Raw genomic sequence first — 27479 nt, 5'->3', positions numbered from 1 at the left:
ATTATTTATCTCTTTTAATCCACTTCTATGGTGGGGATAAGATATTAGTCCCAACCATCGACGGAGTCAACGAACGATCACGAATTGTGAAATGTAAGATTAAGTAGACCAAATTGGATCCGCTTTTAGCACACCGTAACGAGTCTCCTTTTACCCACATCATCCGTGGAGGCACGAGTTGGCCCACATCGCGTCGGTGGTGGAGGAGGAGGCAAAGATACACCACATAAAGAAAGAAGTTGATCCGGCTCCGGTGTAATCTGTAGCCACAGCTCAAGTGACATAGGATAGAGCAAGGGAGAAGTTGGTATTGGTAGGCAGAGTAAGCAAAAGAGAGAGACAGCTCGTAGGCTCACCTTCTTAGACTAGGCTGGTATGCTACCTAACTTCTAAAGCTAGGCTGAACGGAGCAAAAGAGTAAAAGCCAAAGCCAAGTTCCGATAAACATCAAAATTTACGTAAGTCAATGCTCTAATGTGGTGGATGTCGATGATGTCTAAATTACTCGGTATCGGTTCACACATATAGGAAGATTGATGTGGTTGAACGAGAGACTCAAGCATTAGCATGGTAGTCAATATACTATATATGAAGATCGAGATTGGATTCGATGATATTCCTCTTATGTTCAAATTAGTTTCATTATAAAAAGTAAGATTTTCAAGTAAGTAGCAACTAATCTCGTTTATAGTGGGCTAAAACACTTTTTTTTATGAGCTTAAGAAAGAAGAATATTTTGTATTATATATACGAAATATTTTTCAAAATTTTATAATAAACTAATATTCATGTGGTTAAATTATTGATGAACATTTGTTTTTATTGGATGATCGTGTTGTCGTATGTAGAAGAATATTTCTTCTATTGAAATGGAACTTAATCTTATTTTCTTAATATCATTTCACATTTTTTTAAAAAAAAATGTATCACATGAAAGAAAATTCTACGAGCACTTAAAACTATTTTCTTGATATTAGAAACTTGAAGAGTCTATGTACCACGATATTTTGCTCCGAGATTGGGCTCTTTTGCTCACTTATGGCTTCCTTGAAATGACAGTCATGGTAAGAATAATGTCACATATAAATAATACTAAGAATTGCTATCATCCTGATTGCAATAAGTTTATGTTGCAAGAACAATAAGTGACCACTTAAGGCACACATATTCCATCATAATAGTCTCCACAATGATAAAGTGGGAGAAAATTTTGTATATGAGACGATAATTCCAAGGGTATTAAAAAAATATTATTACATTGTTAAGAATACAAAAAAAAGTATATGATAGGAGATATATCAATGATTAATTATCATTTGATAAATAAGCATAACGTGAAAACTATTCTGGAAGAAAAAAGATCCAGATTACTCTCACCGGTTTGCTCATATGGACAAAAGTCCATGTAGTTCGAAGCTAACTCCCCCCTATCATTTGCTGGATAAAATGTCAAAAGGGGAATGTTGGAGTAGTTATAGGTTGTCACCTCCAAGACTAGGTATAAAAAGTAATCCTCGATGCTAAGTTGGCGCTATCTTTCTAAGAAAAACTCATATCCAAAAAGAATATTGATGACTAACTTAAAAATGAAGAGATTGAATCGCGAAATTTCTTCTTACATCAATCTTAGTATAAATGGTGCTTTGGGAGCTCAATACTTTCGTCTCGGAGTTACTTCTGTTGAATCTCGTATTTTGATGATAAAATCACTTGATATGTGTTTATGATTTAATCTGCGTTTTGAGTGATGCAGGATGCTTCGATTAGGATGAGACAATTAAAACAGAAAAATCATGTTGTGCTTGACGAACATGTCAGAAGATTGGATGTCGGGCCGGTGGATCGGTCGACGTATCGACAGAAGGCTCGGGCCATGGATTTGGGCCAAGAAGAGCGGGTATTGCGCTAAGGATATCGGAATTACAGAGTCAATTAGCCGATTGGGCAATAGGCTGCAAGAGAGGACGATGTGCCGAAGAATCAGACGAAGCGTCGAGGGACCAATGACATGCCGGACAACTTGATTGGTTAGGAGTAATTGTCTAGATCGAAGTTTTGCTTTACTTGTGTAGGATTAACTACGATAGCTTGAAGACATAAAGCAAGTCTACCGGAGTTAAGTTTAATGGGTATTCGAGAATCCGCCGAGAGTCCGAAGATTCGTCGGAAGTGCTGTCGAAACCAACCGAGAAGAAATCAGGGACTTGCTGAAGTTTTCGAAAGTTTGCCGGAGAGATCATCGGAGATTACCGAGAAGGTTTGGCTACTTGCCAAAGACTCGCTGAACTCGCCACAAGACCGGGAGCCTGTTGGGAGTCCGCCGGAAGAAATCCGAGGGTGTAACGGAAGTCCACCGGAAGTTCGCCGAAAAGCTCGCCGGAAGGAAACTCAACATTGCTGGTTAAAAACTTGCTTAGGACTATGTCTTAATTTCGTAGTTTATATATAATTAGGGTTAAGATTAAGGGTTAATCCTATAACCCGATTAGGGGCAAATTAGGCTCAAGTTCGGACTGGTTTGGGCAAAGTTTGGAGCCCAACCAGTGAGCTAAAATAGTCTAGGCCAAGAAGAGCGGGTATTGCGCTAAGGATATCAAAGTTTCAGAGTCAACTGGCCGATTAGGCAATAGGTTGCAAGAGAGGATGATGCGCCGAAGAATCGGATAAAGCGTCAAGGGACCAATGACATGCCGGACAACTTGATTGCTTAGGAGTAATTGTCTAGATCGAAGTTTTGCTTTACTTGTGCAGGATTAACTACGATAGTTTGAAGACATAAAGCAAGTCTATTAAAGTCAAGTTTAATGGGTGTTCGAGATTCCGTCGAGAGTCTGAAGATTCGTCGGAAGTGTTGCTGGAACCAACCGAGAAGAAATCGGGGACTTGCCGAAGTTTTCGGAAGTCCACCGGAGAGATCGTTGGAGGTTCGCAGAGATAACTGAGAAGGTTCAGCTACTTGCCAAAGACTTGCTAAACTCGCCACAAGATCGGAAGCCTGCTGGGAGTCTGCCGGAAGAAATCCGAGGGTGCATCGGAAGTCCACTAGAAGTTCGCCGAAAAGCTCGTCGGAAGGAAACTCGACATTGCCGGTTAAAAACTTACTTAGGACTATGTCTTAATTTCATAGTTTATATATAATTAGGGTTAGGATTAAGGGTTAATCCTATAACCTGGTTAGGGGCCAATTAGGCCCAAGTTCGGACTGGTTTGGGCAAAGTTTAGAGACCAACCATGAACTAAAATAGTCTAGGTGGTGGCACTGCCAAACTAAGCAGTGGCATCGCCCAGAACCCGAGGATCGGGCGGTGGTACCGTCGGACTGGGCGGTGGCACCACCCAGCACCTGAGAGGTCCGACGATGGCACCACCAGCTTCGGGAATCCAAGAGAATTCAAATTTGGAGCTCAAATTTGAATCCTCTTGGGGCCTATAAATACCCCTTAATTCTCAACTGAGATAACAACTTTTGAGAAGAGATTGAGATAAAGCCTCAGCAAAGTCTTTAACAAGTCTTATTTTTAATAGCTTAAGTGTTCACCTCCCTCTTTCTCTTTGAAAATTTGTAAGAGTATGAACTACTTGTAAAAGGTTGTAAGAAGGGTATTTGTCCTTCCCCTTTAAAGTGATTTGCTAGTAGAAGTTAGGAGGCTCATCGAAGAAGGCTTCGCAAGTGGATGTAGGTCATTTTGACCAAACCACTTTAAATTGGTGTGTTCCTTGAATGTGTGAGTATTTATCTTTCTAAAACCGTTATTTACATAACAACAAGCTTTCGGTTTTCATCTTCTCACTTTACTCCAGCTACCTTCTCCAAGTCATTTATTGTTGAATTTAAAATCTTTATCATTTTCAAACTTACAAGTTTTAATTTACTGCACTAATTCACCCCCTCTCTTAATGCTACTCGGATCCTAACAACTTCGGTCACCACTTCGGATATTCTTATATCTTTAAGTTTGGATCACATCGATATCTACAAGTCAATGATAATTTTTTTTAATAATATATATTAAATTTAACATATAAGATCGAGTAGAAGGGCAGATGATTTATACCCCCCCCCCCCCAAAAAGAAAACCCAAAAAGAAATTATACATTCATGATTTTAACCATCCAACTGTTGTGATATATATTACAGTATTAAGGTCTTGAGATTTTATTTGTTTGTTTATTTCGTGACGAAGATTAAATCATATTGAACTAAAAATACATTACCATTGATATTAAGGTCTTGAGAACGAATGATGTCTTCACCACTAAGCTTTACAAAGAAAAAAAAATTGCCTTCAAAGACCACATATAAGTATCTCATTTGGTCAGGTTCTTTTAATTTCAAAATGAGTTAGGATTTCCTTTCTAAGATGATTTGGATATATTTTAAATGAAAATTAGTTTCAATTTGTTTTGTGAGATTGTGATAAGTTATCATATTTATGATCATCGATGCTAAGAGTTTACGATGAATTATTCGTTTTATGCAATCCCGTAAGATTTTATTATTTTAGAATAAGTCCAAAAAAAATAAAGAGCCATATAAGTGCTTATAAAATCTTTTTTTTTTATTTCTCAATCAATATAAGATTAAATATGATTATCAATTCAGTTCTTCACAATGTACTACACAATACTATCGTCTGACATGGGCAGTATCATCACTTGTAATAATAACTATCGACGGTACCATCGCCTGACAGGAACAGTACTATCGCCTAAAATCCTTGGGAGATGAGTCTCCTGAGCGCTGCCACCGAATAGGCTATTCTATTTGGCCTAATTTGGATTTGTTAAGAGCCCAATTGGCTCCTAATTAAGTTAGTGGGATCACCTCCCAATCTTAAGTTAATCTACACACTAACTACGATAATTAAAATATCATTACTATAATTCGTGTTCCGGTGCATCAATCGTTTCTTTCGACGAGCTTCCGACAAATATCTGACGAACCCTCGACGATGCTCCGGCGGATTTCTAGCAAGCTCCTGGACTTCACGACAATCTTCTTGGCGAGTTCCGATGAACTTTTTGACAAGTTCTAAGAATGATTGATCAAATTCTATTGAGTTTAACTCATAGTTGATACCAACAATAAACTTAGTTGATATTACGATAACACCCCATTCAATAGTTTGATATTATATGATTGAATATAAGAAACTAAGAAGGAAAATTTTTCATACATAAGAAAGCTTGAAAACAATCAGATAAGAAACAAATGTGAAATCGAAAGAAATGAAAGATAATGATGGAAAAAGAAACTTCATTTTTCTTTTTCTGCTAAAGAAGAAAACCAAGCTTTACTAAGCAAAATTAAAAATGATTAGTTCGCGTCCCAGCAAACTCTTCCCCAAATACAATCCTATTCATTAGATGTAGCAAAATTGGCCAACCAGATTGCTCTTATGACATCAAAGGTTCGTAGCATTTTCTTCTTCATGTATGTCACAAAAATCACTAAATGCACGATTTGGGAAATAAAAAAAGGAAACTAATTTTTGTTTTAGTTTTCTATTGTTCTCCTTCCATATTTCTTATTTTTATATATCAACTCGAATTCAATGTTGACTCACCTGCAACTCACGTGTCGAAGAGAAAGGCTCGATTTCGGGCCTCACCCACTTGGGCCATTTTACGTATCTGTGCAGCCCAACCAATAAGGACATCGGACCCAATCATTCGAGAAGTTTATGGAAATTAATGGAGTACACATTAGGATTATTCGCCCAACTCCTACACAAGTAGGCATGATTTGTGTCTGTCTTTTCAGTAATGTACATAGGATACATAAATTGGTCTAATCTTTGTAATTAAGGTCTTCAAATTGGTTCGAAAAGGATCGATTCAATTTAATTAAGATAAGATGATCTTGACCAAAATCAATTCAGACCTAATTAAAAATCGATTAATTTGGCTTGATTAATCGATTTATAAATTTAAATAATTTAAATCAGTTTCTTGATCCAATTAGGTTGAAAAGATAATATTTATAAAATTGGGCTATGTCATTTATGAAATTATAGCATTAAAATTGAGCTGAATTGGGCCTTTGGGCCAATGTGATTAATCGATTTAAATTGATTAAAAGCTTAAGATAATAAAATTGATGAGGCTATCCGTTTTTAAATTAAAATTAATTTAATTTGATCCAAACTAATTAATCAAATTGAAAGAAAGTACTCTCGAAATAAAATCATTTATAGTCTTCGTTCATTTTTTATTTGATTTTCGAGTTTAGCTTGAACAATCCTTTTCATAATAGTCAAAGAATGTTAATCCATTTTATATGTTATTATTATTGTTATTATTGGTGAGATCTTTTTGACTAAGACTAGCTATAATGCAACCTATCATTATGTAAGGAGCATGCGATTCATATTCTTCCAATTGTTCCAATAAGTTGTTATCATCGTGTCGGTGATACATGGATCGTGGATGTGCCAATTTAACATCGAAGCCTAGTTTGAGATGTGATCATGATTTGTTGTGGTTGGCGGACTATGACCAAATCAAATCATCTTTGTCTCCCAACGAGCAACCCTAATCATGCCATCCTCTCTCTCGTAGTGAGAGGTAAATGATGGTGACCTTGACACAGACTAAACGAAACGTACGTGATGTGTCATCCATTTTGTGCTCGGCATCACCGGATGGGCGAGAATGGTTATTAAATCTACAATCGAATTGAAAAACATCAAAAATCGAATTCGATCATTAGCGTGAAAATATCAGATAATCGAGTTGCAGAGTTCATTGATTCACCCAAATGTCCCATAAATATTATTCTTTCAATTTAATTTGCTTAACAAATTTAAGATAGTTTGAATGTGCTAACTAATTTAATTAATAAAATTTTTAACATATTATAGTATATTCTTTTTTTATTATTAAAAAAATCATCTAAGAGACCTTTATTTCCAATTACATACTTACTGTTGCATTGACTTCTTCATGAGAGAAGGGAAATGAGCGGGAAAGAAAATAATAAAAATAAAAGAACAGATAAGAAGGGGTGAGGTGAGGTGAGGTGAGGTGGGTTGGGTCCCACCAATCCACGGGGACCCCATCCTTTTTCTTTTATGGGATCCACATGATCGCAAGATGCATGCCCTCCCCCAAGCATCATGTAGCTTACACAGGGGAGGCTGTCCCTCCTCAAAGTTATATAGTCGTAGTATGTGAGAAACTTTGTTGGTGCAGGGAGTTGTCCTCCTCCCCCAACTCATGGTGAGTGGCATCATTCGAGGCATGATTGCTGCATGGAAAAGGGCATGATTTGGGTGCTGGTGGTGTGGAGGGCATGGCATGGCATGACACTGCCAACCTGCTCTGCCGCTGTCTTCTTTTGCCTCCTCAACATGCTCTCCTGCTGTGTGTGTGTGTGTGGATGCGGCAATGATACTTTCCACATTGATCTTGATGTGTGTTGTTGCCCACAGAGAAGAAGAAAAAGAGGCGTACACTCATTGACGAATAACATTTTCAAAGCACATTTCAAGGATAATTAATATGAAGGTGTTGTGTAGTAGTAGTAGCAGTAGTTCCCAGATGCTACGTTCTCCGATCAACCCCCACATAATTTTATATATTGAATTTAAGCCTTTTGAAACTATACTATATTAAAATTAGAAATCGACGATAATTAAACTATTCCAAAATTGCTAGAGCAAACTATTGGTATCAACCATAAGACTAAAAATGAGGGACAATTTTTATTACTCTCATAGTTATGAGATGAGGCCAGATACAATATTGCTCGTTTATTTTTGGCTCTCTTATTTTATATTATTACATCATATATATAATATATATTTAATTAATAATAATATAAAAATAAAAATATACATATTTAAGAATTAAATTTAATATTTATAACTTCAACCTTATAATATTAATAAGATGAGAAAGAGACTGAGAGATAAAGACAAAGAGGATGTACTTAAAATAAATCTGATCAGCTTATTTAGAAAAAAAAAAATTTGAGCGAATAAAATCTCCCAGGATAAAATTTCGATGTGAACACCCACAGGCACTCCTCAACATCACCATTCCATATCTCATTTGTCTCTTATTCCGCTGTGTTACTTCTTATTTTGTGTTTACTGTGATGACAAGGCACCAACACATCACGACATTTCCACCTCGGATTTCCTTTTGCGTCTTTGATAGTTCACCTTACTTCCAAAATTTGACAATTAAATTTGTAGTTCAACTTACTTTTTCTAATAAATTAAATGTATATTATTAATAAGATGTGGTCAATAATTTATTCTATATTAATTAATATAAATTGAAAATACATTCATAAAAACTTTATTGGTATACGTAGCAACACAGTTACCAGTCTGGTTACAAATTTCTACGCATTCAAGAGATTTGAAATGCAACCAAAGGTAGAACGATTAGGTGCAATCGATCTAATTCGTCTCGTGTTACCCATCAGAATCATGAGAGACATCGGTGACCTTAATCGCGGTCTCGAGACTTGATGGCCGGCCATCAATGCTGCTTGCTCTATACCAACATAGCTGTCGCCTATCAACACCCACTGCAGAGAGAGAGAGAGAGAGAGCGTCGACAGAAGGGGATGATCATGATGGAGTCTGACAGTGAAGGAGAGAGGGGAAGATAAGTAGAGAGAGAGAGAGAGAGAGAGAGAGGAAGAGAAGGGTCATGTCTGTGGCAGTGCTGCCTGAGCTCAGCAATGGGCATGATTGCTCGGAGCATGTGCCATGATTGACCACACGAGAGACAGACAAGGGCGAGAGATCACAAGTGTGTCTGAGAAGGAGTACTCCCCAAGCCATCACCGAATGCCCAGTGATTCTGCTTCACCGTTCATCTCATCCTCTTCTCCAATCTCGACCCTCCGTTTTCTCCGGAGGGCATTTTGGTAAACTCGTGGGGACAGAGGAGACTTTTGAAGGAGATCGTAATCATTGCAAATTAGACTTTAGCCCGCCGGTCTACTGATGCTGCTTCTGCTTCCTCTCATATATGGGAGGCGGATTTGACCATACGGCAGCTTCATCTGACATCGAATACACCGTGGAAACATTACCACTGTTCCTTATCGGTTTCCATGTTACGAGCACTCCTGTATCAGGTACGTGTCCAGTAAGCACGTCATCAGCGGAGGATCGGACGCCGGAGAGATCTTCGTTAATCGTAACCGTTCATCAGGGAATGTACGGCGGAGATCGAGACTTCGAGGGAACGGGGAGGCGTGGAACCCACGTCCAAGCACGCCACTGACGCGGGGGAAGTCATCTTTTGACCGGGGCCGCACATGACAGTCACGCGCGTGTCGTGGGGCGGAAGCAACGGGATCAACATTTGCCTGGGACCCGCTGGCCGACGGTGACGTCTCCAGTGTACGATGAAGGCCTGCCGCGGGTGGGGCCCGGTGGGAATCGGGATCATATCGGTCGTCGGTTCCCCACCGCCCCCCGGCACGCGGTCCTGTCACGACGAGGTGAGAGGACGGGAACAGGGACCGGCGGGGCGGATCAATCAGGGTGCAATTATTGCGGCATGGCGGGGTCCATCGAGCGGACGGAGGAGATGTGCGGAGGTGCGGGTGGGGTCAAGAGGCGTCGGACCGTACCAATGATTGCGGCCCGGTGGCTGTCTCCCCGAGGCAGACAGCTATGCCCTCCTCGCCGCAGGCGCTCCCCGGGGTCAGACGGTGATACCCTCCTCGGGCCAACACTCCGCACACGCCAGTCGTCCAACATCTTCGGGCCACGTGTCCGTAACAAGCACTGCCGGGCGACATGTACGGGCGAGCTCACATGGCAACGCGCCATTCAATATGGCGCAGCATTCTTTGGTCTTCGTCGTAGCTTCCGCACAGAAGACAGCGGTTTGACGTGCAGCAATAATGTGGTGGAGATACGGAACCGACGTCGCAGAGATACGGGCTATTGCTGTGGAGACAGCAAAAACGATCTGAGAAATCTCCTCAGATATTGTCACACTAATCCAACTTTATGAGGCCTCCACTGACACCAGTTTCTTTTCCCCCACTCCCCCTCCCCCTCTTTTTGTTTTTCTTTTATTTTCTGAAGACCGTCACGTAGAGAACTGGTTAATTCTCGGAAAGATCCAATACCAAGAAACAGCTTGAATAGTTAATGACGAGGACATCAATCAAGCTTGGATTTTGCCCCTGGAGATGTCTAATATAATAAAATGATATTTTCGCATCAAGTACAACGCGCGTGAGTACCTCGGATTTTGCCAGATAAACACCTCTTCTCCTCTACCACTTAATTATTACCCACAACACTTCAATTCCCTGGAGACTTGACTTCCCCTTTCCCCCGGCATTTAAAACGAGTAAAGGCCGTCGCAACATCACCGTGTGATCTCCATCCGACGGCCTGTAGGCGTGCACGGCTCATAGAGATCGCCGTGTCCATCGTTTCCCATCCCATCACAGCTTTAAGCTACTGTGAGGATCGCACCCAAAGATTTGGCGAGTAAAGACCTCTGATGGGACCGCTCCTCGCCTCATAACGCCACCGGCGGATACCAGAAGGCAACGGTTTCCTGCTACGTTCGTAACGGGACTCCAAGTCAAGTCCCCGTTTACGAACCCGCGTCGTCTTGATCCGTTGCACGTCTTCAATTATGGCAATGATATCGAAGCGTGGCGGATGTGATCTCCGCCTAACCCGCTGCAGTCGGTGGCCGCCTGGTCAAACCACGTGACTCACTCATGCGGACGCTCGACCGGACCGCAATAAACCTCTAATTCATTTGGTGTAATTCGGTGCGGCAATAATTGAGATGTTCCTTTCTATTGGGGCGACGGCGACCGATGTGCGTACCTACTCGAGCCGGCGATAAATGTAGGGATAGGATGGGATCAGGTGGATGATCGAAGGGTGGATTAAATGCAGCACACGGCGCGTCGGGTGCTCCATAAATGGGTGGCGCCCATTTATGGTGTTGTCGCATGGCACGTGACCTCGTCACGAACTGGTGCGAGTGTAGCATATAATGGCCGAGCGAGGTTGCCATGAGAGGTCTCTGGTGTCACACTGGCTTTGCTTGCAGTAAGCTACCAATGCGGTGAAACGCGGTTGCGGTAGTGCGTGGACCACTTGCGTGGTCCGTTCGGCTAACAATTAGGAATCGATTGATCCACGTCACTCCTTGTAGTGTACATATTCTTTTTTACTTTCTTTAATTATTTTAAGTGCGACGCGATTCGTGCCATGACAAGTGACGTGGAGTAATTATTTGCTTGAATAATAACAATAATAAAATAGGGTTGTTTTGATGTCGACACAATACCACGAGTCATGCAAGCTAGTGCATGCCAATTCATGTTGTTGTTGCAGATCGACTCATCATAGGTGTACAACCTTTAGTATGACAAACCATGTTATTTTCTCCATGAAAACGATAAATGAGTCTTCAAACTTACTATATGTTGACATCCTCCAAATGACTGTGACCAAAATTGTTTATTAGATTTATGTACAGAAGCCAATGATTATAACCAGCCCCGGAAGGCATTTCTTACATGCAAGCCATGCAACAGAAACATCATTGGCCAGGAACAGCCATCATCCCCATCACCCACGGCAAATAGCAGCGGCAATCATAGCCTATCATCGCGCACAAGTAAAACAACGAATAGCCAAATTGCCAGCTAAAAATAACATAGAAAACCTGCTGAAGACATCTCATCTCACGTCTAATAGACAGTGGGCGTTAATGTCGTTTAATATATAGAAGCCATGTAGCAGTGGACTTACCCTGCAACAGTCAGAGGCAAGAGAAAAAGTATATATATTAGCAGTGGCAAATGTGGATTTGGCTTTCTGATACAATCGTGGGTTGTACATACTAAAGGGAAAGAAACATGGAGCCCAATGATGATTAACGTAATTATTGTTTTCTGCATCTGTTTTTGTTTTCATTTTTTCTCTTTCATGTTGCCGCATTTGTATGGGGCCATCGTTCCTTTATGTGCGTCACGTGTGTTTTGTCAACCCTGGAGCGATGCTGGTCAAACCAGGTTGGGCTTCTGCGTCTGGTGCCGCTGCCCCCCTGCATCTATAAAACCACTCAACTGAAAAGCCTTTGCTCATTCCTCCCTTGCTTCTTTTCGTCCTCGTGAGTGTTGAGCAGCGGTGGTGGAGTGAGATGGAGCTGGGACTGAGGTTGGGGGAGGCGCCGGCGGGGAGGCCGTTCTGGTCGGCGGAGAAGACGGTCACGACAAAGGGGGGCAGAGGGTTGGGCCTGATGCTTGGGATGGGGTTGAGGGTTGGCGGCGGCGAAGAGGAACAGGACGAGGATGGAAGGGTGGAAGAGGTGGCGGCGGCTGAAGAGGAGGGGAAAGACGAGGGGGAGGAAAGAGGTTCTTCTGAGCCACCGCTGCAGCTTAACCTTCTTCCTCTCCTGCCCGTTCCCCCGCAGACTTCTCCTCAGCTCCGGTTCCCATGGGCGACTGAAATCAGTAAGGGCTCTGTGATAAAGTAGGGGTTTCTGTTTGCTCTTCTTCCCCCGATATTTTTAGCCGAGATGAGATCGATGTACCTGTATTTAATGGAGTCTTGTGTTCTTTATATAGATTTCAGACACTGAATCTAAGAATAAAAACAGCGAAATCTTTTTTGTCCCCGTTTCTCATTAGCTTTACCCGTCCAAGATTCTTATCCACTGGTTTTTGTTCTGAGGGAGGTGAAGCGTATCCCTTCAGGAAAATATGTTGTTCTGGATAAAAGTAGGCCGTAAAAAATTCATCTTTAACCAATTTATAGAGCTTTTATAGCAGGGAAATGTGTTGGATTTCGCTCTATGTTTGAATTTCTATTTGTATTTTTTGTAGAAACTTCGGATGCTTCGATGAGGGGGTTCGATGTGAACCGGGCGCCATCCACGGAGGAGGCGGAGGAAGGGACGGCGGCAGCGGCGGCGTCGTCTCCGAACAGCACGGTCTCGTCCTTCCAGATGGGCTTCTCCGCCCTGCGATGCAGCGTTGAAATGGAAGAAAGCGGAGGAGGAGCGGCGGCGCTGGAGAAGGCGTCGTCCAGGGTGAGCGACGAAGAGGAGAATGGGCTGGCCAGGAAGAAGCTCCGCCTCTCCAAGGAGCAGTCCGCCTTTCTGGAGGAGAGCTTCAAGGAGCACAACACCCTCAACCCGGTGAGAGATGTCGCACCCATAAATACTAATTTTATTGTCCCAAATTCCAAGTTCAAGCTTCGTTAAATCCCTCAAAACGTCGAAATCTAGCATAAAAATTGAAACTTACGATGCAATGTTCTCCCATTTTACACGTATATTTGATTCTCCATTACAGAAGCAGAAGCTCGCTCTGGCCAAGCAGCTCAACCTGCGGCCTCGACAAGTGGAAGTCTGGTTTCAGAACAGAAGAGCCAGGTATTCTTTTCCTTCTCACATTCCTCGATTCATTTGTTTCCCCATCAGAATCGAGTTCTGTCTTCGCATATGCTTGAGATGTTGGCTCAAGACTCTGCTTTTGGCAGACAAATCTTAAGCTTGTGGTATCCAAAACTCCTCTTCCGCCATACACATGAACCAAATAAGCAATCCCGTCCTTGTGATGGCTATCCATGCCTCGTTCCTTTTGCCATCTCCGAAAGCTCATCCTTACAGCTCCAACTGTTGGCAGGACGAAGCTGAAGCAGACAGAAGTGGACTGCGAGTACCTGAAGCGTTGCTGCCAGACGCTGACGGAGGAAAACCGCCGCCTCCAAAAGGAGGTGGCGGAGCTGAGGGCCCTCAAGACCTCCCACCCTTTCTACATGCACCTCCCGGCCACCACCCTGTCCATGTGCCCTTCCTGCGAGCGCGTCGCCACCACCACCAACTCCAACTCCGCCGCCGCCACTGACACTGCCCCTGCCGCAGCAGACCACCGGCCCAACTCCTTCGCTGCCCTCTTCTCGAAGCCTCGCTCCTTTTCCCCGGGCTCACAGGCCCCTCCTGCGGCGCCTCGCCAGCCGTCGCCGGTTTCCTGAGTCCGCCGTCAGTTGCGGCTGGCCATCGATGTAAATATCCCTGTTTTGAAGGGTGTTTTTGTCATTTTAATTTCGTTTTCCTGAGCTTGGAGGGGTTTCGATGGCTTCTCTTATTCAATTTTTTAGAGGGAGAAGACTGTTCTTAGTGTCCACAGACTCTGCTACTTCCAATCAGACACAGATGTAGTTTAATAGAGCTACCTGTTTCCTCTGATAACTGTGATGTCTCCTGTTTTCTTTGCTCCGTCGCGGATTTGGGACAATGCAGATGGTACAGATACAGACCACTGCAGTAAAAACAACACAGTGCATACAAACCAAGTTAATATCTCATGAAGTAAACCTGCACGGTAAGGACAAGTCCTCCAGCTTCCAGTTCCTCTCACTTCACTTCTAGCTGGTACGCTTTGAATAGATCAAATTTGCCTTTGTTTCTTACACTTATACAGAGCTTCCATGGCTTAATTTATACTAGTACTCATCATGCTAAATCAAGGAGCACTGTATACTAGTACTCATAACACACAGGAAGTATAGAACATGACATGGATGAATAAAGATATGAGAAGGGGAGACAGATCTGCTGGTTTCAGGTGGTGGTAGGTGTCCTTCCTTTATCACCAAGCTCTGAACATAATCTTGGTTTACATGTTTATTGTCGAGTGTATCCAGTGGCGACATTTTTATTGCAGCATGCATGCTTGACAGTGAGACGGTGTTGGTGCCAATCATTGAGTCATGTATAGAATAATGCCGACCACAATGGGCAGCCGATTGAGACATGGTTAGGCAAGAAAAGGATGAAGAAGAAGACGAGGAGCAATGAGATGTGTGTGATGTTATGTATTGATTAAAGAGAAGACATGGACAAAAGAGAAGCGTGCGCAGTGAAGGGTGTGGTGCCTCTCTCGCAGAAGGCAGTGCCATTCCCCTCACGCAAGAGGCAATGATTGGGAACAGGGAAAACGAGAAAGAAGCCATTTCCGAAAGGCCTTTTGACCTTCGGAAGGGACGACCATGATGGACGATGAGTGGGTGGTCGCACCTCATCTCTTTTCCTAGTTGAATCCTACCTAAACTTTTTGCAGCTACTTTTCTTTGTCATGGTGGTGAAATATAATATTTCTGCATATCTGATGATATTGCAAGCATAAGATTATAATTATATTATTATATAAAATAAATTTAATATTAAAATTTTAAAATTAAATAAATAATCTATTAAAATTATGATATATATAATATTTAGAATACATTTATTTGAATTGTAGAACGTACTTTGAGCAGTCTTGTATATAAATATTTAGAACATATTTATTTGAATTATAAAATTAAAAATTAAATAATAATATATTAAAATTAGGATATATTTATGTAAAGAGAAATAATCTTGTATATACTAGAGCAAAATAAAAATTAAAGGGAGACGAGAATAGATCATATATCGTATATACTATTTATTTATAGATAATAATGTACGATAAGTAATTTAGATAATCCTTCCCATCAAGGTTATCTCCTAATAAATCCTATCATAAGTAAATTTTATTTCTATTAACAGATAATTATAATCAGAATCCAATCAAAATTATAATATATTTTATTTAATTAAATAAGGTCATATAATCTAATATTCTCTTACTTGATCCATTAATTAGTAAAACATAAAATAATTTAAAATTAAAATAAATAAAATAATTTTTTTATAAAAAAATAATTTTATTTAATTAGATTTTAAAATTTTTGAAAAGTATTTTATATGTGAAAATAAATTTTAAAACAAGCTAATAAATCTAATAAGTATAATAATACTTTATTAATTTCAACTACTAATGCAAGTATTGTATACTATTAATGTTATATTCTCTTATATGTACCACAATACTATTAATCTTTTTTTAATATTTTTATAACTTATCTAATAATATTATAAGTATAAAATTATAATTATATTTTTGCTAAATAGATTTAATATCAAAATATAAAATTAAATAATAATAGATTATGATTGGAATGTGTATCTTTTGCTGACATTCAGAATATCTTTATTTGAATAAAGTACACTCGATAGTTCGGTTCGTAGAATGCAAAAATATTTATTTACAAAAGAATTAATTTCGTATTAGGATCACAATAAATGATGAAATAAAAACTAAAATGAGTTGAGAATAGATCTCATATCATACATAGTCTCTATAAGATCTTGTCTATTTATAATTGACAATAGAGGGTTTAAGATAAGTGATTATGAGAGTTTCTTCCATTTATGTCTCCTGACTATTATCGTAAGCCAACTTTCTTTCTATTAATTAATGATTATAATTAAAATCTAATCAGAACTAGAATATATCTTATCAAATTAAATAAGGCCACACAATCTAACATTCTCTTACATAGTCCACTAATTGATAAGATATAAAAGAATTTAAAATTAAATTAAATAAAAATTTATTTAAAAATAATTTTACTTAAATGAATTCTAAAAAATTTGATAAATATTTTACATATGATCATGAATTTTAAAACAAGCTAATACGTCCAATAAGCTAATATCTAAAATAGGAAATGATAAAGAAGTATCAACTTTCTTCTCCTTAATATCAAAATTAATTTTTCGAGAATTTTCACTCATACTAATTGTGTCATTTTTTAAAAAATCTTATATTATCAAATTCTATTATTCTCATACTATAATTAGGATAATTAAATATATATCTCTATGATTTTTTTGGATAACTAATAAAATATCTAAAAAATAATTTTTTAATCTAATTTCTTTTCATGTGAATTGAAGACTCTTATCTTTGTAGGGCAACCTTAGATATGTAGATGTCTCAAAATTGATTTCCAGCCGATCTCTAACTTGAATAGAATTGATGGAATAACCTTACTCATCATAACTATAATAAAATTTACCATCATTGTCAAATCTAGTAAAGTTAACTTTTTATTTAATTATCTATCGATTTTATTTATATATAATATCAATAATTTAATACTTTTCATGTATTAAATATAATAATCATATTTTGATAGATCATATATAAATGTGATGAGATATCTTTCTATTAAAATATAAATATGAAGTGATCTATATATATATCAGTATAAATAATCTTAAGAGTTCTTTATTTCTTATGATATTTTTCTTTATATGCTTAATTTTTTTTTCTTTAATATAATTTATACAAATATCAAAATCACTAAAATCTAAATCTTTCAAATATTATTCTTTATTAGTATTTCAATTCTTTCTTTGAAGATATACCTAAAATATCTATGCCAAAAGATGGAAAAAATTTTATTATTAAAATTATATTTTAATTCAACATTTGATTATAGGGTTATCAATATCTTTTCAAATTCGAGATTTAAATTAATTCTATACAAACCATCATATAAAATTCTAGAATAACTTTTATTGAATCATAAAATATACAAAGTTTATCATCATAAAAAATTAATATCTTACCTCATCAATTCTAGATAGAAAATTATTTTTTTAAAAAATAGTAATAATATAATATGTCTATAAGATTCATTAGATGACTAGTCTCTAGGTATAGGCAATAAGTTCTCACTACTGTCATTTTTGCTTTAAAATGATTTTCGATAACGATATATCTTCTATGTTCTTTTGATTTCCGGATTGAAAGAAATCTCTTTATATTATTGGTAACATGAGTTGATGTACTAGAATTAATCTATCAAATATTAGAGGAAACCTCTATAATGTTTGATTTAAAATATATAAAAGTTAAATTTATACTTTTCTTTTCGAACCAAGCATTTAATGCAGACATTTTTCATATATTCTTTCTTATCACAAATGAAGTACTTGATTATGAACATTTTATTTTCAGTAATCTGCTTAGCATTTTTAGACTCAATAAATTTGTTTTGTAGATGATACTTTAACCTTATTTTCCTATTATTTGCTCATTGAATAATAGTCAAAATATTATAAGATCTTTTTTATCTTAACCTTAATTCTTCCTATATATATACTAATTAGCTCATTCAAGTTTTATTTATCTTTATTTGTATTGTAGTTAATCTTAAATGGGCTAAACTAAGGAGGAAAGAATTAAGAATGAACTATATGAAGAAAGAAAAACTTATCCACACTTATACATAATGGTTTAAGTTTCACAGTCTTACAAGTCATATTAAGTATATGATCTTGAATCTCTCAAGTGTCATAGTAAGTTCTTTCGTTACTATATCAATCAATAACTTGTCAGCACATTTAAACCTATCTTTAATAGCCCTAAAATATTCTTGTGCATTAGTTATAAGCGATAATTAAGTCTTGATGTTATTTACAATTATCATTGTTATAAACATTCAACTAAGCTTATTATATCTTTTCTATATATTTATTTTATTAATTTATTCTATAGTACTATTATCATTCAAGTATGCGAGTTTTTTAATAAGTACTGATAGGTTAAGAGTACAAGGACACTAAGTATAAGAATGTATAAAAGGAAGTATTATTGTAAAATATAAAATGATATTAATACTTTGAGTTGTCAAAACATGATGAACTATTCATCTTGTCCATATTTCACCTTTAAATGAAACATTCGGTATTCACCTAGAATTATATAGAAAAGAATAATATAAAAAATATAAGGATATCTAAAATAGTATCATTTTACTATATTACATAATTATTCAAAGTAAATTTTAAGATTATCTAAATATTTAAATTGTGAATCATTGTGAATATTATTATTTTAATATTATTTAGGATTAATTTTTAATATAATTTTATAAATAATTTGTTCAAGTCAATTTAGTGGTGATAAGGCTAATATAATAATATAAATATAATTTAGAACATCTTATAAATGATATAGTGTGTTTGGTAATTCACACCCATAAGCCTTATATCCTATACTACTTTGGCAACTACTAATCAGATAAAACTTAGGGTTATAAGTTATAAATAATATTTACTAATTTTTTATTAATCAAATTTATACAAAAATAGTTTAATAATAAAATAATAATTATAATAATGATTAAATATTAATAAAAATAAAAGACAACTCACATGATGATTATAATCATGATAAAACATAAATCATATTTTTATTAAAAATAAATATTATTTTATAATTTTAAATATATATTTGTGAAAACTAAATAAATATCCAAGAACAATAATTAAAATTTAAGCATCACAATAAAAAAATTTACTAATATGTGAGAAATTCATAATTTATATTTTAATTATATAAAAGGTCCAAATCAATCTTATTTAATTGAACAGTCTAAATTGAGGCACAATGAATTAAGCAGTCCAAAATTAGACGATCCAAATTAGGCCCAACAACCAGTCCAATCAATCCAATCAAATAAAATTAGGGTTGTTCAAGGTCAAAATCTGGATTCGATCAAAATTAGGACACAAGATTGGTCAAAATCCCTTGTACAACCTTTCAAATAGGTCAAAATCACTTGTACAACCCTTCTTTAATCTTTCTCACCGCACACATGGTTATGCAACCTCCTTTGCCGTGCATAATTTCCCATCGGTCTGACTACAGCTACTGCGACCACACGCTCTTCACTAGTGGCCAATCTCCACCATCGACCAACATTGTTTGGCAACTCTGCAGTGCTGTCGCTCGTTGCCACACATTATCGTGCACGACCACCATAGTCACACGACGCAACCTACCAGCCGTCGTTGCCACATAACCTCCATACGGCGACGTCCTCTCCGTGGCCAGCTACCCCCCGGTCCAACGATCAATATCCTAGCAATGCAAACTCATACTATCGTAGCCTGTAAATAGGATATTTAATATAGAATTTATATATGTATATGCCTTGCAATTTTATTCATGATTTATATAATATGTAGATAGGCTATAGTAGACTTAATTATTCTATTTTGATTGATTTTTATGATCGTTTCAAGCTTATAAACATAGGTTATGTGGAGTCATCCCATACAGGTAAAACTTACTAGCAATAGGCTATGCAGATAATCATTTTGATCATAATGGACCATCTTGGATTCTTTTATCATATGATCGTTTATAATTTATGAAGTATATATTTATAATTTACATTGTCTATCAAGTGTTTACTGAAATGACTGCTTGTGGATCTCGAGTTGAATGCTTTCTTTAATATATCTTCTCTTTTGCAGGTCCTTAAGAGATTATAAGAGGTTTCAAGGAGATTAACCCTTTGCGAATGAACATATAAGGGCATCGCATGACATAGGAAAAACCAAATAAGTTAGTGACATCTTTGATAGTTACAGGTGCCCTGCAAGCCAATCACATAAGTGATGGCACGTGTAACATGTTGCACAAATTATTATTTATTATTTATTATTTATTATTATTATTATTATTATCATTATTATTATATTTTTCACTTTATATTGGATGATGAATATATTACGTTGTTCTTGTATTTATGCAATAAGAATTTGATCAAGATGAGATCATAATAATGAGACTAATTCATTTATAAATACAGACCCTAAATATCTTCGATCATAGGTTACTCGAGAGAGATACCGAGATAACTAGACAAACCAATGTACTTATTATATACCCGTTCATATGATGGAGACAACTGGTCTTATAACTACTTGTGTAGAGACACTAAGGACATAGTGCATGTGCTCATTAGAGAATGAGTTCACTGAATGATCTGCTTACAGAATGCTGGTTGGTTAATGATACCTTGATATCAAATAATTATTTTATAGTCTTAGTTATGCGTGTGGTCCTTAGACTTAAAGACACTAAAGATGCCCTATATGAGTACTTCGCTTTTTAATACCAGACTTATAGGTTTGAAGGTTCCAGATCTAACACAGTCGATCATCAAGAGTGGTAGCCAATCTTACAAAGATAATTGAGTGTCAATAGAGGATCATCCACTCTCGGTATCGAATATTCCATGTACTCTCACTCAAGCAAATCCTTATTCAGGGTCGATTAGATCATGATGAATCTGATAAGCATGAGATTCGAATTGAGAGAGAATGAGTTCTCTAGGAGAATCCGATTAGAATGAGACTCGGACAGATTTCATATAGGCCTGACAGTGCCATGCCCAATATATGATCTTTGGAATATTAGATAGATGAGGAACTATAGATACATGGTAACTAAAGGTAGGCAGGTCCAATGGCTTATATCCCCTTATACCGTTTGAGGACTATGACGTAGTAGCCTAGTGCTAATCATATATGTGCCCTATAAGCCAATCATGTGAGTGATGACACGTGTGACATGATATATATTCTTTTTGTTTATTATGTTATTTGATATTTTATCATTTTATCTTGTATACTATATATATTGTAATGTTTGTGGATCTATGCAATTAGAATCAGATCGTGATGAGATCACTATAATGAGACCGATTCACCTTTAAACATATACACTAAATAATCTCGGTCATAGGTCACTCAAGAGGGACATCGAGATAACTCGATAGACTAGTGTGTTGTAACCTCGTCCATATGATGGAGGCGGTTGGTCTCATAGCTAGTCATGTGGGGACACTAGGGATACTACGCAGGTGCTCATTGGAGAATGAGTTCACTAATTAATCCGCTTACAGAATGCTGGATGGTTAATGATACCTCGTTATCAAACAATGATTACGTCATCCCAATGGTATATCTGGTCTTTAGACTTGAGACACCAACGATATCCTATATGAGTACCCCACTCTTTGATATCAGACTTATAAAGCTGGATGTTCCAGATCTAGCACAACTGGTCATTGAGAGTGGCAACTGTTAGGATCGGAGCGGTAGTAAGAGGGGGGGGTGAATTAGTGCAGCGGATTAAAACTTCGGTTTTAGAAAAATCTTTCGTACGATAAGAACAGAACTTGAAAAGTTTAACTTGAAAGCGTATTCTTAAAGTTGCGCAGCAAGGGTAATAAGAAACTAAAGAGTAAGAAGGTATGCAGTAATGTAAATAACAATAATAAAATGCAAACCAGAGATTACGCCGATTTTAGAGTGGTTCGGTCAAATGACCTACATCCACTTGCAAGGCCCCTCTTCGATGAGGCTCCCACCTTCCACCAGCAAGTCTCTTGAAATGGAAGGATAAACACCCATCTTACAACCTTTTACAAGCAGCTCAACCTCTTACAAATTTTCAATAAGAAAGAAGGAGGAGAACTCTCTAGCAAATTGAAAACAAGACTTGCTAAGACTTTCTAAGACTTTTCTCTCAATCAAAATGCTTCTCAAAAGTTGTAATCTCAGCTGAGATTTGAGGGGTATTTATAGGCCTCAAGAGGATTCAAATTTTGGGCTCCAAAATTTGAATTCTCTTAGGGTTTCCGATGCTGGAGGTGCCACCGCCCAACGCTCGAGTGCTGGACGGTGCAACCGCCCAGCCAAGGAGGTGTCACCGCCCAGCTCTCGGGTGCTGGGCGGTTCCACTGCCCAGCCAGGCGGTGCCACCGCCTGGCTCTCCGATTCATTGGTTTGGCTTAATTTTAGCCCAAACCAAATCTGACTTTGGGCCCAGTTGGCCCCTAACCAAGATATAGGATTATCTCTTAATCCTAATCCTAATTACAAGTGAACTACATAACACAAAAACATCCTAAGCAAGTTTTCAACCGCGAATGTCGAGTCTTGTTCCGGCGAGCTTTCCGACGAATTCCTTCCGACGGACTCCCTGCAAGCTCCCAATCTTTGTGATGACTTTAACGAGTAGCCGAGCCTTCTCGGTGATCTCCGCGAGCCTCCGACGATTTCTTCGGCGAACTTTCGACACGTTCCCGATTTCTTCTCGGTTGGTTCCGACAGCATCTCCGATGATTCTTCGGTCTCTTAAACGTCCATCGAGCTTGACTCCGGTATCCTTGCTTTATGTTTTCTGGTTATCGTAGTTAATCCTGCACACTTAACTCAATAATATGGATTAGATCAATTAACCCACCAATTGATTATATCATCAAAATCCGAGATTCAACAATCTCCCCCTTTTTGATGATGACAATTAATTGATGATGGAGTTAAACATAACTCCCCCTATCTATATGCCATATTATGAGAAGATAAAAAAAACACTTGAATTCCATCCCATTGGATTCAAGCATAACCCGATAAGTTCTAATCGTAGAGCTTATCGTTATCCTCATTAAACAATAGTAAGTACGAAACTTCGATGAAAATCATAAGTTAAATGATAAGGGACGAATTTTGCTACGACAGAAGATAAAGATTTTCAATATAAATTTCATGATATCAATCTTGTGATATTTTCAAGGATTTGCAAGGCATATAAGACATTCATATCACACAAGTTTTTGTAATTCATATAAGTCATGCTATCGTTATGGTGTAAGTCATCACTTAGTCATCACTTCTCCCCCTTTGTCATCAACAAAAAGAGACAAGCCAGCTAATTGATGATCATAGAAAAAGGTTTAGCATTTAACAAAGTTCATCATTCAAATTTGCCAGAAATAGTTTATCCAAAAGACATCATCATTTATGCAGATTAAAACAGTAGTTATCTAAAAGGAAAGATCAGTTATCGTTCAATCGATGACAAACTTGAACTTGTTGTTAAAAGCAAACAGAACAGAATAAAAAGATACATCAATTTAATCTTTAGGAGGTAATCCATAGTGCTGATACATGATATCTATTTTTTCATTCATTTGTCGTAGTGTCTTCAAAATTTCAACTTGTTGATTCTGAATTTGTTCTTGCTGTGATTTGATCTGAGATAGCTCCGCCATAATGATATCTTCAGAGGAGGAAACAGGAGCTGAAGGTGCTGCGCCAAAGGGACTAGGAGGAGGAGATTCATTTCCCATAAGAATTGGTGTTTCGGGTTGTTCTATTGGTGGAGGAATTTGATCCGTCCTTCTAGGTTGCCTAACCCATATGTCATTGCTAAAAGTGCACATAAGTCTTTTCAGTAGGTTTTTATTTATTATGTTATATCGATCATTTTGAATAGATTCTTCATCGGGTGGAATGCAAATGTCATAGGCATGAAGAATTCTAGTGATTAACCTCCCATATGGCAATATAGTATCTTTAGTCATAATATCCTGCATGTGTTGGCGAATTAAGTACCCAAAACAATTATGCTGACCGGTCATAATCCAATACATGGTTCCTATTTCTATTTGACTTATTTCGTCAAGATGAAATTGTTTGGGGAATATGATGCTTGTGATAATGTGATGAAGAATTTTAGAGTTGAAAGGCAGTAAGTGTTCACAGCTCTTGGGTAGGAACTCAAGGTTTGGATTTGCAAAAATTGTTTTCACGGCTTCAGTATAGGTTGCTCCTATTGTTTTGACGTCCCATTTACCTTTAAAATAACATCCCCTATCTTTTTCAGTTATGCCAATTAGCTCACAAATAGTGCTGTCAAATATTCTAATGGGTGTTCCTAGAAGGTAAGTGCTTAGGCTATCGTTGTCCTCATAAAGGTTGGCATAGAACAATCTAACTAATCGCGGATAGATTGGTTCATCTATTTGTAGTAGAGGTAGAGCTTCTAGGTGTGCAAACCACCTAATGGGTTCTAAGTCCTTTAGTTCATCTAGATCAACGTATTTTCCCTTATGGATACATCGTGTTTCAAATTTTGGAAAGCTAAGGGCTGCCTCTTTTGATCTAAAAAGATCATGGTCAAATGAATCTCCTTCAATCCTTTTTCCTTTTGATCTCTTAGGAGCCATAATCTAGACAAGATGATGATGAAATTGTAAAAAATAAGCAAGGAAAAGAGGAAAGAAAAGAAGGAATGGGATACCAAAAAAGGGATTTCAAGTGTTACCTTATGGAGATTATGTTGAGAGATGGAAAGCTTGGACCACCAAGAATCCTTCTCCAATGCTTCTAAGAGTTAGAATGAGGGTTAGAGGGAATGGGAGAGGGTTTTGAGAGTGTTTTTTTCGGGTTGGAGGCGGTGTCACCGCCGGCCCTAACCCCTCGGGTTAGTAAGGCTCGCTTGGTCGGTGTCATCGCCAAACCGGTCGGTGCCACCGACTGGCGCCCGAGCGCCAGGCGGTGCAACCGCCGGATCTGGCGGTGCCATCGCTGACATCCCGCGGAGGAAAGAAAAAAATTTTTCTTCCTCCCTTTTGTTTAGCTTCTTCTCTCAAGATCATAAGTTATACTTTAATGGATCATTTTGAATTGAAGAAGAAGGAAGAAATCAAATTCACAGAAGAAAGGAAAAGGACGAGTCATTTTTCGTGAAGCTCATTTTAGGGACAATTTAACATGCCTAATTCCCTTCTAATGAATTCAAATTGATCTTCGTTCAAAGCTTTTGTAAATATATATGCTAATTGATGCTTTGTGTCGATGAATTCTAGAACAACATCATTGTTAAGGACATGATCGCGTATGAAATGATGCCTAACGTCGATGTGCTTAGTTCTAGAGTGCAGAATTGGATTTTTAGTAAGACATATGGCACTAGTATTATCACATTTTATGGGAATGTTTTTAAAGTGAATTCCATAGTCTTCTAATGTATTTTTCATCCAAATGACTTGTGCACAACATGCACTTGTAGCAATGTATTCGACTTCCGCCGTAGATAGTGCAACTAAATTTTGTTTCTTGGAAGTCCAAGAAACAAGTGCATGTCCTAAAAATTGGCATGTTCCGGATGTACTTTTTCTATCGATCCTGCATCCGCCAAAATCGGCGTCTGCATAAGCTATTAGATCAAATTTTTCAGATTTTGGATACCACAATCCTAAATTTGGAGTTCCTTTAAGATACTTGAATATTCTTTTAACACTCTTCAGATGAGATAATTTAGGATTAGATTGAAACTTAGCGTAAAGTCCTACATTAAACATAATATCTGGTCTAGTCGCGGTGAGGTAGAGTAGACTACCTATCATTCCCCTATATATTTTTTGATCGAAATTTTCACTATTTTCATCCATATCTAACTTAGTCGCAGTACTCATAGGGGTGTTTATTGCTTTTGAATTATCCTTGTTAAATCGTTTTAACAATTCTAATGTATATTTAGATTGGTTAAGAAATATACCATCACTAAGTTGTTTGATTTGTAATCCCAAAAAGAAAGTTAATTCACCCATTAAACTCATTTCAAATTCATGACTCATACATTTGGCAAATGATTCACATAGTGATTCATCCGAAGAGCCAAAAATAATATCGTCAACATAAATTTACACAATAAGAAAATTATTTTCAAAATGTTTAATAAACAATGTAGTATCAACCTTGCCTTTGGTAAAATTATTTAAAATAAGAAAGGAACTAAGCCTTTCATACCAAGCTCTAGGAGCTTGTTTCAAGCCATAGAGAGCTTTAGTTAATTTGAATACATGATTAGGAAGAAGAGAATTTTCAAATCCGGGAGGTTGTTCGACATATACTTCTTCGGAAATAAAACCATTCAAGAAAGCACTTTTGACATCCATTTGAAATAGTTTAAAATTATTACTACTAGCATAGGCAAGGAGCATCCTTATGGCTTCTAATCAAGCCACGGGAGCGAAGGTTTCTTCGTAATCGATACCTTCTTCTTGATTGAAACCTTTGGCCACTAATCTAGCCTTGTTTCTAACCACGATACCATTTTCGTCTTGCTTGTTTCTAAAGACCCACTTAGTACCTATGACTAAGTGGTCACTTGGTCTAGGAACAAGCTTCCGTACCTCATTCCTCTCAAATTGGTTCAATTCTCCTTGCATTGCAATGACCCAAAAATCATCTTTTAAGGCTTCGTCAATGCATTTAGGTTCAATTTGAGAAAGGAAAGCGGCGTTAGCACAAAAATTCTTGAAAGAAGAACGAGTTTGAACCCCTTTTGTTGTATCTCCTATAATTAGCTCCTTTGGATAAGCATCTACATACTTCCATTCTTTGGGTAAAGAAATTTCGGAAGAAGATGCATTCAAATGGCTATTTTGAGGAGGGGGTTCGTTTAAATTCAGATTATCAAAACCAAGATCATCATCAAAATCATTTTTCTTTAAATTAGAAATTTCATTAAAAACTACATGAATAGACTCTTCTATTACTAAGGTCCTTTTGTTAAAGATACGAAAGGCCTTAGAAACGGTGGAGTAACCAAGAAAAATGCCTTCATCGGATTTAGCATCAAATTTACCTAGGGCATCCTTTTCATTTAAAATGAAGCATTTACAACCAAAAACTTTAAAATAAGAAATATTTGGTTTTTTGTTATTCCATAATTCATAGGGAGTTTTTGATAGAGATGGTCTTATTAGGACCCTATTCATGATGTAATACATCGTATTTACGGCTTCGGCCCAAAAATATTTGGGTAAACTATGTTCATTTAACATAGTTCTTGCCATTTCTTGTAGGTTTCTATTTTTCCTTTCAACTACTCCATTTTGTTGAGGATTTCTTGGAGTTGAGAAGTTGTGATTGTACCTATTAACTTCGCAAAAATTTTGAAAGTCACGGTTTTGGAATTCACCACCGTG

At 37.4% G+C, this 27479-nt stretch overlaps 1 protein-coding gene across 1 annotated transcript; it reads left to right on the top strand.

The window, feature by feature from the left end:
- The first annotated feature begins 12116 nt into the window (after positions 1–12116).
- Positions 12117–14211, top strand: LOC135593165 (homeobox-leucine zipper protein HOX11-like). Its single transcript, XM_065083016.1, has 4 exons — positions 12117–12469; positions 12842–13155; positions 13313–13392; positions 13646–14211. Exons 1-4 carry the CDS (start codon positions 12157–12159, stop codon positions 13992–13994), a joined length of 1056 nt encoding a protein of 351 aa, XP_064939088.1. The 5' UTR covers positions 12117–12156; the 3' UTR covers positions 13995–14211.
- Positions 14212–27479: the final 13268 nt, after the last annotated feature.

The sequence above is a fragment of the Musa acuminata genome, chromosome BXJ1-9 (assembly GCF_036884655.1).
Source record: "Musa acuminata AAA Group cultivar baxijiao chromosome BXJ1-9, Cavendish_Baxijiao_AAA, whole genome shotgun sequence".
NCBI classification, from domain to species: Eukaryota; Viridiplantae; Streptophyta; class Magnoliopsida; order Zingiberales; family Musaceae; genus Musa; species Musa acuminata.
This window is presented reverse-complemented; position numbering and strand designations above follow the sequence as displayed.